At 37.5% G+C, this 15759-nt stretch overlaps 1 protein-coding gene across 7 annotated transcripts in view; it reads right to left on the reverse strand.

Moving 5' to 3' along the window:
- The window catches only part of LOC126858489 (uncharacterized), a 364090-nt gene that overhangs the window by 65614 nt on the left and 282717 nt on the right, over nucleotides 1-15759 (reverse strand). For all 7 annotated transcript variants that reach the window (XM_050608853.1, XM_050608851.1, XM_050608855.1 and 4 more), the window contains 2 exons: nucleotides 14534-14652; nucleotides 7447-7750 (listed from right to left, as the gene is read on the reverse strand). In XM_050608853.1, coding sequence (XP_050464810.1) covers nucleotides 7447-7750; nucleotides 14534-14652 — 423 coding nt within the window. The remainder of the gene's footprint in view (nucleotides 1-7446; nucleotides 7751-14533; nucleotides 14653-15759) is intronic.

Raw genomic sequence — 15759 nt, forward strand, 5'->3', positions numbered from 1 at the left:
AGAAAAAAAGAATAACGTGCGTAAATTATCTTTTTAACAAAAAAATATGGAGAAAACGTTAATGTGTATATTTATCATCATTAGTAAGAAAAAACATTTCATTTGTCCACGGGCAAATAAACTTTTTACGTAATTAGCGTGAAAAATTCTCCGACATGTTATGCGTTTACGATATCTCAGCTGCTAGATTTAAATATTTCACGAGATACACGGGATGCACGCGCGTTTGTCAATCCTGTTAGCACGATTTTTTTTTTTTTTTTAAATTGCTACTACGAAATTCGTGATCGCGAAAAAAAAAGCCGCGAGAGGTATGAGCCATAACGTGGAAATTTCATTTCGCGGCTCGTCCGGCTCCGGCAAATATTATCGTAAATTTCCGCCTTGGCGTATCACCTGCGGTTCTCCGTCGCCCCTTATCTCCGCGCCCTCCCATTTCCCGCCTTCCTGCACGCCCCGGAGAAATATTTCTTTCCTTCGGGCCGATAAATCAACGCGGTCCGTTCGACACGACGGTCATCAATAACGGTAGTGCTTAGGCTTTTTCTGTACGGCACTCGCGCCGGAATATCGAAAGCCTCTACGGACATACACAGCACAGCGTTTTGCGCGTGTGTGTGTGTCTGTGTGCATCGCCATAGCGTGTAACGATCTCTTTCTCTCTCTCTCTCTCTCTCTCTCTCTCTCTCTCTCTCTTCTCGTGCACGAGAAGAGTGCATGCGCAGCTTTCGAAAAACTTGCTACCGCGTGCAAGTTTAATGGCTCGGAACGGCGTTGCGCCAAGTTGCAAGGGCTCGTTTATTTTTCACAGACAGCCAACCATGGCCCTTTCGCAAGAGGAGGAAAAATTATCCGGCGGACCTTCCCAGCAATTGAAAATTGTATTATCGATGCGCGAGGAAAAAATGTTTATGATATATGTATTTGTCTAAATATGAAAGAGACGTTTACAACACTTTGGATTCGAATTTGTATGGCTTTTAAAAGCATCTCTTATATTCGTACGCCGAGCATTGCAGATAAGAACGTTCGCGTGGCGTGGTCATTTGTGTCGACTTCATTCAGTAAAAGAGCCCAGATATAAATCAGCTGGAGTACCATAGCAGAGTAGGGGCTATTAAGCTCGTAATTTTGTTAAGATTGCATCGCGTAGACACGATATATTCTCTCTCTCAAGAAAAGAAAGTACGAATCGGCGATTTCGTCTGGAAATTCATCGCTTCCAACGGGGTTGAGAATTACGAGAAATTAATCGGGGAAACGATTGAATGTAGAAACATAATTACATTTCAAAAAAGATGGTTTCTTCTCTTAAAACGAAATGTTTCTAGACCAAGAATAAATTTATCACTTGTTCGAAAATGTGTAATCATATTCTATCGTTTTATGTAAAAAGAGAAGAAAAGAAAATGATTTCAAAATTTGTATGATGATTATATGGCCCAGTAAACGTTCAGAATCTCTTATCATTAATTTTCATATTTATCTTCATTTATTATTTTTTATCAATTTAATAATAATATCAATCAATAAAACAATAATAATTATTCCTTCCATTTAGAAACTAGTATCAATGACAATTAATACTATAATTAATGCTGTTATTAATAATATACTAAATATTTGGAATGTTTTGTAATGTTCAAAGTATATAATTATGTAATAATTAATATTATCAAAGTGTAGACAGAAATATTGCCGGTAGAGAAAGATTAACTAAATGAAACTACCAGAAAAGTTCGAAAGCAGGAAAGCGGTGTATAAATATTGTACGTCGGACGATATATCCGGTGTTAGCTTAATAATTTAAAAACTTCGTACCACGGTTCTAAATATTAAAGTTCTGACGAGGCCAATTAAACATGAAATACCCCAAACCAAAAAGGACTACGAGGCAATATGTGTTACGAAGTTTCCCGTTATTACTGGGCCAACGACACACACACACGACCACATATCGGTCCGATAATTTCCGCGTCTAAAAGCAAACTCTTGAAGCGAAAAACCATTTATCCCTTTTATTATAATAAACGTCTATCTACCGTAAGCGTTACGATGAATACGACATGTATTTTTTCAGCAACACCAAATTATCACTTCAATATAGAGAGCGCATTCTATTTCCGATTTGTAAACAAGAATTTAATAACGGCAAAGTCAGCCTGTCTCTAATCTTCAAAGCTAATTCTTTTCAGTACATTTCAGGAATTTCAGCAATTGCGCGCGTGCTTCGTGCCACAATAGAATTGGTTGGCGCTGACATCGAATGAGAGAATTGAGAGTCGGCACAGGAACCGAATTATTGAAACAGGATTGAAAACTTTGTTTCGCGATGTGTAAGCCGCGTCGACAAGGACCTAACTCTATCGAGCGTTAAATGCATGTTGCTTTGCATACGCGATGCGGCAATCACGGACGCACGGAATTTGTTGGATGCGTTCCGCATGGTATGAAATTCCATAACGTAATTAAAGTCGGATACTGTTGCAAAGAGAGAGAGAGAGAGACAGACAGAAAAACTTGTTTTCAACTGGGAAAATACTATATCGACGACGCGCAATTAATTAGAACCGCAGCAACGGCGTCTGAAGTCGCATAAATCGATTCAGAGACGATCGTAAATCAATTTTCGATTTAGTCTTTCGCAGTTGTTTGACCCAGTTCTAGCTATATCGCTAAAAGAATGGTTGGACAACTCTTTTTATGTAGGCAACTTTAAAATATATGACAATTTGAATAAACACGTCAATGCAAACAAACCTTTGATAGATATTTCGCATTAATCGAAGACAAGAATATTTGTTTAAATGAATAAAAAAGGGCTGAGTGCAAAATATTATGAAAAAAAAAAGCTTTTTCGATGAAAAGAGAGAGGTATGTTTTGTTATATATATTGTTGTATGCAAAAATACATGCTAGAGGTTTACATATTTTAAGCACAAGGTTCAAATATATGAAAGCCCTTTATGTTATTAATATCTGTTAAAGTATTCATAGAATGTTAAATCTATGCAGTATTTATTTCAAAATATATTGTAAAAAAAATGGCTTTTGAATAAATGGCATACCGAATGGCTTTCTGAAATGGCGATCGCGCTGTGATCTCGAATCAAGCGAATGCAGCGGACATGTACATTAACTGTATGTAGTTATATGAAATCCTTTCCCATGGTATTTCGTTGCAATAGCAAGAGCGCGTTGCCGAGAATATTTCGTGCGAGATTTGAAATTCCACGATTCTTTGACGTCATTACCGCTCGTCAAAGATCCGTCGGAAAATTCACGAGAACGGTATCATCAAGATTAAATTCCGTAATTCCCGCGGGGGCAAATATTTACGCAACTGAAAATCACGCCGGTGCGGTAGGGTGTCTGGTAATTGGCCGCGAATATACGAATAAATACTCTTTCGCATACATTCATATTTTGAAGGGGTGGAAAAAAAAAAAGAGTATAAAATAAATCTCCGAAATCGACATTTTTGTCACGTTATGTAGTGACTAGTCGAGCGCGGATTCAATTTTTCGCAATTCCCAATAATAAACGAGTAAGATAAATCGTTTTTTTTTTTTTTTTTGTTTAACTTAATATTTTTCGAAAAAATGGAGATTGCTACTCGCAGTCGGTGATGCCGGCAAATATATTGGCACATTCACAGATTTATATCGCACTTATATTAACATTGTAGAGATTACATCGCGCTTTAAATGTTGACAAGGAAAATCTCAACATCAAATTTTTAATTTACTTCCGCAATAAATTAATTCTACGATAAATCGAGTTAATTCGCTAAATAACGATGGGGATGATTCGTATCAGCGATCTCGCGATCCCGACGAGATTCGCGTGACACACAGGATTTAAACAATGCGGCTTTACGTCATATCTAGAAGAAGAAATGCCCTCCAACCGCGTCCCTTGACTTAATGCATAGCTGCGGAGCAAGATAGTGATTTTCCGGGGCGATAACCGTGATTTCCAGACGCGACCCGGCAAGCGCGAATCGAAGCCGGTTGAACGACCGATAGACACCTTTTGATGTCGAATCACTCTTCCTCTTCCATCGCTCGCTTGCGGCGAACCTGCTGAAAGGTTCCTAGGGCGCGACGCGAACACACTCGGCTGCCGCACACACTTTATTCCCAACTCATCGTTCCGTCCCAGCGATTTCGAATTCCCGAACAAATTTGATCGTCGTCGTCGTCGTCGTCTAGTCGGGCTCGCATCTCTACGTGACGGGAAAATCGCGAGCGAACTCGCGCATCGGAAAGCCACTCTTTGCCTCTCTTGTCGCTGCTTCTCCTCTCTCTCTCTCTCTTTCTCTCCCCTGCATCCCAGTATATAAACCCTCATCCGCCAACCTCTTTCCCCTCTTTCTCTCTTTCTCGCTCCTGTCCTCCTCCTTCCTCCTTCCCCTCTCGTCTGCCACACGCGTTCCTCCACTTTCGTATTTTCCTACTTCTCGCGCTTCGTGGTTCTACTTTCGCACGCGCGATTGTGCCCTGACGAGTTTATGGCGGGCACCCTCGGCGGAATCCTAAACGCGGCACGTACGCGAAGTTACCGACTCGAAAGAGGTGTCGAAGAGGCACGGGGTGACTTCTCGGTTCATTCGATGCGCAATCTTACGGTGTAAGATTTTATATATTTCGCAACTAATAATAACACTGATATCTTTTCCGAAGTTGCGTTATAATAGTATCAGTTTTTATTTTTTTTTTTTTTTTAATTGAATCAATTTCATTTATATTAAATATAAAGATTAATAAAAATTAATTTATAAAGTATATACTTATTAAGCAAGTTAAGTAAAAATATGTAAAATGTAATATATGTGCAATTCTTCAATTATCTTGAAATCTTGTTGAAAATATCTTCATCAAAAATTTACGATTGAAAACTATTACTATTACTAATTATTAAGATATTTTTGAATTAAAAAAAAAAAGAAAAAAAAAACACTTACCTAATTTAAACTTTCATGAAATCTGGAGATCTGAAATACGTTCGCTACAAACAATCCGGGCGCGTTCGAGGATTGACGTCGCGAAGAGTACCCATGCAGATATACCTAATACGCAATAACGATGAGTAATTAACGCGGCATCTGCGGCGTTGATTAAATTTCACGTGTCGGAAGCAAATTCATAAATATCCGCAGCTGCGCCATTTCCGACAAAGGTAGCTGCAACTTACGACGAGACGTAGCGAAAGAAAATTAATGACTACAAAAGATTACTCTCCGGACTCCGTGGCTGTCCGATGAAATATCATAAATCGCGAGGCCGCTACGTCTGAGAAGTTTTCATAGTCGACCGCTTTCATTTCTCTTTCTCTCTCTCTCTTTCTCTTTCTGCCTCTCCCTCGATTCTACCTCCTTTCCGCGTCTCATTCTCATTACGAAGTTCCCGGTCATCAAATTTTATTAGCCCCCACTTCAATAGCGGCCCCCGCCTTATTTCTAACTCAATATCGTAGATTCGTAGTCTCGGTTTAACTACCCTCCTACCCTTCTTCGTGCCACGCACACAACGGAAGCACAACGTTCGCAGCACATATATATTGGTAAAAGCCATTCTCTTTCTCTCCTTATATTCTCGAACGCGGGCGCTTTTCCCTCTCACCCGCCTTCAAATGTAAGCGCAACGAGCGACTTTGAAAGCGGCAATAATTCCGTACTCTCTACGGCCGAGAACTAATTTCCCCGAGCTCTGACAGCGCACCGTAGAAGGGTGAAGGGCGAGGCAAGGAAAAGACGAGGAGTAGCCTCACTTTTCGGGCTTTCCTTCCGATTTCTCACGGACGGTTCGTTTTCTCGCGCGCCCTTTTATCGCCCGACAATGATTCGTCGCCAGGGTGCAGCCACCTCGGTTCTACGTGGTCAAGGGTCGCAGCCAATAAACTTTGCCAGCCGGCTACCCGAACCTACGTGCCGGTCGAATCGCCACAAAGGCGGCCAAGAAAGAAAGAAAGAGGAAGATCGAGCTGAGTAAGAGAAGCCTTTCTGACGGGGCGCGAGATTTCCCCGGTTCGCGTCCTTTAATTGCAGCGGCTGGAATTGGGACTAACGACTTCCTTTCAACGGCGTTTAAAAGCCACGACGACGCTGCGCAAGAATGTTACAGACATCGTAACGATCGCGTCTGCGTTTTATTGCATTTAGAAAACTAACATAGCATCAACCGGAAAACGCTGTCGGAAAGCAAATAAAATACTAGCAATCGATATAAAATTGTCAAGCGATACGAAATAATACAAAACGTGTCGCACGTAAATAAAGCGTTTTTTTTTTGTTATAAAATATCACATATATGTTAAGTTTAATGGCAGAATTATGTTATTTCTCGTTTAACTGCATCTTTCTTTTTAATGAAAAATAATTTGTTCATTGCAAGATAGCTACTTTGAAGAGGCTCTCCAGATATAATTTACACTGGTATAAAAATCAAAAGAAGCAACTCCATTCAACCTTTGCGGACGATGAAAATTAAGCTCATCAGAGTTGCAAAGAAGTTAAACTACCGCAAGGTCCGAGTAATAATCATAGTAATTGGCGAGATAGTAATCTGAAGTTCGTTATCGCCGTGCGTTACATTCGGTAGACGGGAACATTGCGGGTAATAAAAGTTACCGAAAGCTAGTAAGCTATAAAATTGAATCCGCAACGAGAAGATAAAAGGAAGGAGGGATGCTTTCGAGAAAGAAATCGAAACTTTCCGCTCCATATCACTCAACAACCTGGCCAACTTGTGGCTCAAATTTTAATTAACGATCTTCATGAATAATAATTATCATTAGAGGAATTATCATCTTGATTCTGAAAATTTTATTTCGCGGTCTCTGCTTCGCGGGAACGCGCGTAACAAGCTCGAACGGAACAAATCTGAAGAGATCGACAAATTAAATGATAAAGACGATACAGAAATTAATGGCGTTGCAGTTAAGAAGTCGCGCGACATGCCTGGCAATCATGAAAAAGCTGTCTAATCCTCTTACGTCTTTGCGGATTCGCATCCGACGCACATTGACCGACTCTTTGAAAGGTTCGCCCTGTAAGCCCTTAAACCTATCAGCCGCAGCAATTCCAGACCAATTTCGAGAAAATTCAATCGTGAAATATACAGCGCTGCCAGCATTGAGCTAGCGAATCAAGAGAAACAATAAGAACGAAAGGCTAAAATCCCTCGTCTTGTGTCGCCAAACAAATTAAAAACTACATCGTCATCAATTTGGCTCGCTAGTTTAATATAAAGGTACTCGCAATTAAGTAATTGCAAAATGTAACAAATTGTAACTGCGTCCCATAAAAATTAAAATTTTTACATTTTATATGGAAATAAATCATTAAAATGAGATAACTTATTGAATGATGAATAATTTTTTCGACTCAAAATCGGTCAAGGAATCGATGACCGACGAGAATGATTAAAAGAATGCTTTACTTACCTTTTGTTGTTGCGTTTGTGCGGGTTCAGTGGCGAGTAGCTGTTTCAAAGCTGCATGTCCGTGTCCATTCGTCGTGGACGTTGCGCCGGGTGTGCTCGGTGTGCTGGGATTACTTCCGGGGGTGTTAGGCGTGTGAGGCCCGGTTGTGGGGCTGCTGGGACTAACGCTCTCATTAACTTTGCTGCCAGCGTGATGATTCTCCGTATGTCTTCTCAGGCTCCTCGCGTCGCAGTAAGACTTGCCGCATCCTTCGGCTTTGCACTCGTACGGCTTCTTATTTCGATGCGTCAGCATGTGTCCGTTCCTGCAATCAAAACAAAATTTATTTGTCAATTTTTAAAAGAATAGATCTATTTTATTTTTTTTTAAGTTTGTCAACGTAAAAAAGATTCGTGTTATTTTTATTCTACGTCGACTATTTCTCTTCGTAAAAAAATATATATCAAATACATGGTAATATATTATAAAAATTAAGAGGATCTCTCGGGGAATTTCTCTGCATTTCTCTTTTATCAAAATCGAAGCTTATGATAAAAACAATTTTGCAATACAATATATGTTATGTACATTTGTACGTTTATCACATATCTAATTTTACTTCACAAATTTAACTTTTCAGATCCATCATCTATTTCGCCAGAGAATCGCCCGGCATTTAACCAGAATATGAATCGACTGTAACAACATTTCGGTCACAGGAAATATCATCACTGGAGGTTGGAATTATCCCTCTAGTATCCTACGCGTACCCATTCGAATTCCTCTCCCATCCCGCATTAATCATAAGAACGTCTCGGGCGACATGCTATATAACGCTCGCGGATGTTCGATGTGGGCGCGGAGATCTTGATCGTACACCTGCTCTTTAGTGCCCGACCAAAATTATGTCGACCCGATTATATCCCGCCTATCTATATCGGCGATCTATTCCGACGGACGGAAATCTCATATACCGTCGGAGGACACGATTCCCCCTCGCCTTTTATCTAGGACAAACATCTAAACTCATCCCCAATGTGCTGCCCTTACACCCGCCGCTACGTCGCTTAAAGACTTATCTGCTCCATTTGCCCGATATTCCTGCCGACATCGACATGGCAAAACGTGCGCTTAACGCGCTCGTGTAGAACCACTCGGAAGGTTTCTTCCTCTTGCCTGAGATATGTTCTAGAAATGGGGCACGGCCATTCTCTATGTACGTTAGATCAAGGAGCGTTGAAAAAAAAAAAAAACGTGGAGTGCCGAGGGTGCGTTCGGTGTGCAACAAGTTGCGCAATTTCGCGATGCCGGATTATGCGATCGCATTCCCGATAAGATTCATGATCCCATTCACGCGACTTCGTAATCGATTTCGTTCATTAATGGTTATAATCACTAGAATTATCAATCGATAAGCAAAATAAAACAGCACACGTTCGATATCTCGATCGAACGACAGGATTATCTGCTTGTAATCGCTTTATAAAGTTTCTATTCACTTGATTATGTATAGGAGCGTGTGCATGTGTACTAAAACATTTGCCTAATATAATAAAACTATAGTATTCTATATCTATTGTCATTCCAATCTAATCAAAAACTAATCTATAATTAATTGCAAAATAAGATTAATTACTTTATTTTTAGCGCAACTTATTAAAATTTATTATACGCAATTATTATCTCAAACACGTTAATTTTTCTTCATTGCATTCAGAAAGAGCCACGTCTCTTATTCTTTGAAACTTTAACAAGGGCCCAAGTACGTGGACATCTCCTTCGTCGGTACGTTCGCGATGGAAAACCTCTCCTACAGTGAATTGCGCGAAAAAGTCGTACGGCGCCTTCGATGGAAGGGATATCGTTTCCAGTAAATTTTCCAAGAGACGCGGGGGCACGTTTATCCGACGAAGTTTTATAGTCTATCGATATACGAACGGATTCTCTTAAATTCCGTCGGTAAAGTTGAGGCAGGGGAGGGTTTAATTTGTAAAAGCTAATTTGTCGAACTTTTAAGGTGACCCGAGTTCTGAATTCCCAGAGTTTCCCTTTTTCAGAGATAATCAGGAACACCTGGAACGTGTCGAACGTATCGTTTTTTGAGAGAACGCAAAAAAAAAGAAAAAAAGCAAATGTATATATCAATAACTACTAAACCTTATTACTCCAGGGAATCACTTTTGCGACTCAATTAACAAATTCCATTGGAACGGTTTTTTAATTGATGTTAATAGAAAAATAAAAAAAATAAAAAAAAGGAAACATATATTACATATGTATTAAAAATACATACAAATAAAATAAAATAAATTTAATAACTTTATTTGATTCACAATAATCGTCACTATCTTTTTCTTTCTTTGTTGTGTTTTTATTTAATCAATATAAAACTAACTAAAAAATACTTCATCGTACGTAACGAGTGAGGTAAATTGTAAAAATACTTAAAATCACCGTTCACAATCACCTGATTTCACAATCGATTTTTCAAAATCGCAATAAAATCCACATCGTTTTATTTGCACGTCCATCTTATTGTTATATCACAATGCGATATAACAATGAAAAAATTGTTATTAATTATTATAAATCTGCGCTTGTAACCAACAACAAGAATTTATGTAAAACTAATTGTGTGTATGTACGTGAGAATTCATGAAATCCCACGTCAACAAATAGAATTTTGCCTGAAAACGATGATTAAATCAGCACTAATTATCAACTCTCGATTAGTTCTGCCTGATTCTCGGTAGCCTAATGAGACTACTAACAAGGAAATCTATTTTTGCTTCTTTTAATTTTCGTTTCTTTTATTCTCTCATTATCCAAATTGGTGTTTAATCATCTTTAACTTCCAATTATTTAAGTTCCAATGAGTCAGTTCTAATTCTGACTAGTTTTATAAATTAAAATAAGTATATCTTACATTATACTGTATATATTATATCTTTTTTTATATTATATAAATTATTATATAAAATATACAATTGTCAATTAAAAAATTTTTAAAGTTATCGATAAAAAATCTATTTGCTTACTTTATTTTCTTTCTCTTTTTATAGAAGTTAGTAACAGAAAATCCTTCACATGACGAGGGTCACAAAGAAGCAATTATCGAAATATCGAACGCATTCTGAAAAATGAAGCTCTCGATTACGCTACAAGCAGAGGGGAAGGAAAAGTCTTTGTCTCTCGAAGGACCAGCTTTCCTATCCCGCTGCTCGCGTTGTCGCTCCTCCCTTTAGTTCCGATGTCCTCGCAAATCCCTTTCGGACGAAGAAGAAACGGCCGGTATATACCACCCTCCGTATTCGAAGAAAAGCTCTCCAAGAGAATTCCTTTCGAGGCGTAAGCGCTTCCGTTCCTTATTTCGCGCGGCGGTACTCCAACTCAGCAAAGGGACTACGTGGATTTACTTCGATAACAGAAATACAGCGGGAAGCGTACAATGGGCACCTTGTTCGATACCGAAGAAATCGACAAAGTTATCGTTCTGGAAGTACGTTAGTTTTTCGGGAGCAGTAGAAAAGCGACAGTGTCTGTATGCCTTTTGTTTTTCGACTAATTGTAAGCAAGGCAATCTATTTGCGCAATTTTAACCAAGTTCATTTTTTACATTACTATTACTTATACATATATGAAAAATACTTAATAGAATAAATTACATTCGTAATTTGATCATATATCATAAAATTTCCTTTGCTATAATATTTAAAAATATAATTAAAAAAAATTAAATTAATTATTTAAAAAAGAAATAATATAGATATCTATGTTATATATATTATGTATTAAAAAGAAATATATTCTAAAAGAACATGTGGTATGATGCAAAAAATTGTTTCACTCAAATCTTTCTCGATCAAAGATTTGATTAATTGAAGAGAATTTCAAACCTTCTTATGTTGCTGTGTACTACATTCCTATTCCAATAGTATTATATATTTACAAAATCATGTTTCGTTGCAAACATAAAATTCAAATTTTCATTCAAAATCTTTCAATGATATACGTTATCTAAGCATTTTTAGTGAAATTTAGTTAAATTTTTTCTTTGTTGCTTTATGTCATCTTTTTGACATGAAAGGAGCATTGATCTTGATATCAAATTTTACTATTTCATATGCAATTATGCTTCACTTTCACTTTCACTAATAAATTAAATCTGAATAAAAAAAATAATAACAGCTACAATTATTATCTATAATTTTTAAATTCTAAAAATACACTCACGTAGATTATTGCGAAAAAAATAAGATTTTATTTCTTTGATATATTACAATTAATATTTACTGTTATTAATTCTTTTCCATTTATATATATATATATATATATATATATATATATATATATATATATATATATATATATATAGAATATATATTTTTTTTTCAACGAGAAGTCTACAATGACCTACCTATCTGGACAAAAAAGATGAGATGGAAACTGTAGTTGCAAAAGTCTGCCAATTTTTAGAAAGAGAATAAAGCACGGTGAGGAGACTTCGTACCGACTTTTTCTCGTTCTCAATTAAGTTTGAAAATCCATTCAGACGGTGAATGCAGCCGCGATCTCTTCTTCCTTTGCTTCCGCAAAATCTTTGCTCGCGGCGCTATTATTACATGGAGCTGCCTATTATTGTTCCTCCTCTTCTCTAGCCCGTGAACTCGTAATATGATGATATATAGTATACGAGAAGCCTCGATGGAATATCGCGCCCGGACAATATTACGGTTACGTTAAATTGTCAATACGTGCTTTATCGGATAACAATGTAACATTCTAGGCGTTCCCTTTTCTATATCAGTGATGCAAATTCGGCGAAAAAGCCAGCCCGTTTACCAAAGTAAAAAAGGAATTCTCTCTCTCTCTCTCTCCGTATCCATCGCGTATAGTGTATTTGGGACGGAGACAGCGTCAGCTTCCGGCGAAAAACAGGAACTGGAGCAAAGACTTCACGATTTCGCGCATGAGATAGTATCGCACGGTTCGTTTACTTCCGTACGCGAATATACGAATTCTAGCTACCGAGGGGGAATAGCGTCCGGCGTTCGATGAAATGTATACAAACAAACATTTAACTTATGTTAAAAAATAAACAAACCCTCCCCGAGAATTGTATAGCGGGATAGCGGGATATGGCAAATAAAATAACATCACTTCGATATCACACACCGAGACATAGACGAAATAGACCGATGTAACGGTTTGATACTTTCAATCTAGAATTTATTGCGATCTGTTCGTAGAAATGTTGAATGTGGAAAATAAATTAATCCGAAATTTAAGACGGCAATAAACTTAAAACTAAAATCGACGAATATCTCCTTTTATTATTTTCTAAATTGATCAAATACTATTATCGATGCGAGGGAGGGGGAGGAGAGAAGGGGTGCAATAGACAAGAGGCAGAAGCTGCCGCAGGCCAAGCTCCGGAGAAGCTGCAATGTTCGCAATGAAACGTAAGTAATTCCTCGCACCCCCTTCCGACAGCTCGCATTGAATACGACGTAGTCGCTCGAGGGAATAGAACGAGAGAAGACATGCGGAGGGAAAGCGGTAAAGAAAAGAAAAATACTGTCCGCGCGCGCAGAATGAATCAGAAGATGCCGCGGCGAATGCCGTGCATGGCGGGCGAGGACGGGGGAGGATTTCGAAATCCGTCTTTCGGCAAAATACAACGAGTTCAACTTGGCATTCGACTGCGGACAACAACACTACAGCGACGAAAATCGAGCGTAGTCGCGAGACCGACCTCTATTGATTCCCGCTTTATTCCTTCGCCCGTTCCCGGCAAGAATTGAATCCTTAGTCGCTATAGTCCGCCTCCATCGCTCGCCTTTGTTCTTTCTCGCCTCTTGTTCCTGATTCCTATATTGCGCCTGTCCATTTTCCACATTCGTGGGAAGCTCCGAAGGTAAAAATCCTACCTCGCGCGCGAGATGACGTTTTTCATTACATTTAAATGTATTATATTTCTCCTTTCTTACTTGTAAAGTTTTTATAGTGAATAATTTAGTTAACTTTATATAGAAAATTGATTTAAAGGTAGCAGATAAATACAAGACATTACATTTTTTTTATTCGATTTTGTATTTATATATAAATATATTTCGCGCTTTTTACATTGTTCTCTGATGATATAAGAAGTCTTAAATATTCAAAATTTTTCACTAATTTTGTATAATCGCGTATTTTTATCGATAAATTAATTTAAATAGATTTCCATTAGAAAGGCAGATATGTAATGCGATATAGAGAGAAACAACCTCCCGAAACGAGCTTTTTCCAACAGCAACTATTACCGCCATAAATTTAATGAAATTTTAATACTCGTACGTGCCGATACGAAGAGTTACGCGCGCGTTTCTTCCGCATCAAATATCCAGACAACCAGGCATTACATCAGCGAAATATCTAAGGGATTACTTCGGCATACCTACCGATGCGCGTAGAAATTTCTCCAACTACCGGCCTTAAGAAGGCACTTCGAGATAGCTTAGAAGGCTTCTTACGAGCGTACTAGCAAAGAAGAGAAGGCGGAGAGATGTACATATATGTACATGTACACATATACAGACACGCTGATATATATGCACCTCCTTGGTACACTATGATGAAGTGGAACGTCGAGAGACTTTGATGAACATAATGAACGGCTCAGTGTGCCGCGAGCATCAGCATTTTCCTTTAAGCTTGACTCGAGTGTTGTTCTCATTTCTGTTTTATATAGTGATTCGTAATACGCTTTATCACGATTAGTTCGAGGTAAATGTCAGAAAGAAGCGAAAATAGATTAAAAAAACCAGTGGTAGTATATACATTTAACGAATTTATAACGATAAACTCCGTGTAAATAAATGTGCTTCTATCTACACAAATAATAATATCAATAGATTTAATCGAATATTGCGATACTTGTTTTCAATTTTCGTAAAGTAGCAAGTCTCACATGAGAAAAGATATGCGATATTAAAATTAAGATACTCATTAGTTAGAGTCGATTATCTTACAGCAATCAATCAGCAACTTATTTCAAAATTTCCACCCAAATATTCGTAAATATTTCGTTAATATTTTGACAAGAAATAATTTAATTTGTACTCACAAGTGGTCCTGCCGCTTAAACGCTTTACCACACATCGTGCACACGTACTTCCTCTCGTCGCTGTGCGTCAGCTTGTGCTTCGTGAGCGCCGATGCGTTGTTAAACACCTTTCCGCAGACCTGTAACCAAAAAAAAAAAACAGCCTTGATTTTAACAGCAACGTGGATGAAAATTGTACATAATATTTCTCGAATCGCGCGACTGTGCGTGATTATATTTGCCATTGAATATAAGCTATCTCTTTCTTCTCGATTATAACGATATCGCAAAAACTTCTAGCTATCAAAATTCCTGCGCCATTTCTTCCTCGCCGAGTTTATTAGCGACGCTAAATGTGAGGAAGAGTTGCGCGAACTCCGTTTTAAAGCCGCACGACAAATTGGAGCATGGCATGATTTTCAATTAGCATGCATGACCCTCGTAAAACGAGAACGTCGCTTTATGACGAACATTAGGACGACAATACCGGGTGAATATCGCGCCACGCATATACGCGAATCTTCTTCGTATTTGCAAGTTTACTATCCCACAATTATTACGTCCAGCAACGTCAGCAAGAGAATAATTTCGCTATTTCCGACGACATTAACGACTGTAATTCTTAACTCGTGCACGACTAGAGCATCTCTCGAGATCCAATCTCTGAAAGTCAAACGTTTGTAAATAACATCAAATATATGTCTAAAATAAACGTCTATAATTATAGTTACGTAATTACATAATAAATATTAACCTTTCAAGGGGAAAGCATATATTAAAGCATATATCTGAACGTATTGAAATTATTGTAGAGTATTTTTGACATGAGAGAGTGATGAGATATAAATTATGCCAGATCAATATGTAACGATTGCCGAAAATATGTCTGTAAAAAAATACATAAATTATGTGTATAATAATTCAGAATAAAAATTGTTTTTCTTTTTTTTTTTTCACAAAATTTACAAATTTAATGTTTTCAATATTTATACATATAATGATGTTTATTAAAAAATTAATTACAATTATTTATTTATTATTATTGTTATTAGAATATAATTTTTTATTATTATTAAAAATACATACACTAAAATAAAATCCTAATACAAAACAGAGTAATTAAAAAATCATTTACAATAAAGAAATAATATATCATCTTCTGTAACAATATTTTTTATTCATTTTTGCATGCATTATTAATTTCACTCAACATATTGTTTAAAAAAAAAATGTTTTTAGATATTAAA

The sequence above is a fragment of the Cataglyphis hispanica genome, chromosome 25, assembly GCF_021464435.1.
Source record: "Cataglyphis hispanica isolate Lineage 1 chromosome 25, ULB_Chis1_1.0, whole genome shotgun sequence".
NCBI classification, from domain to species: Eukaryota; Metazoa; Arthropoda; class Insecta; order Hymenoptera; family Formicidae; genus Cataglyphis; species Cataglyphis hispanica.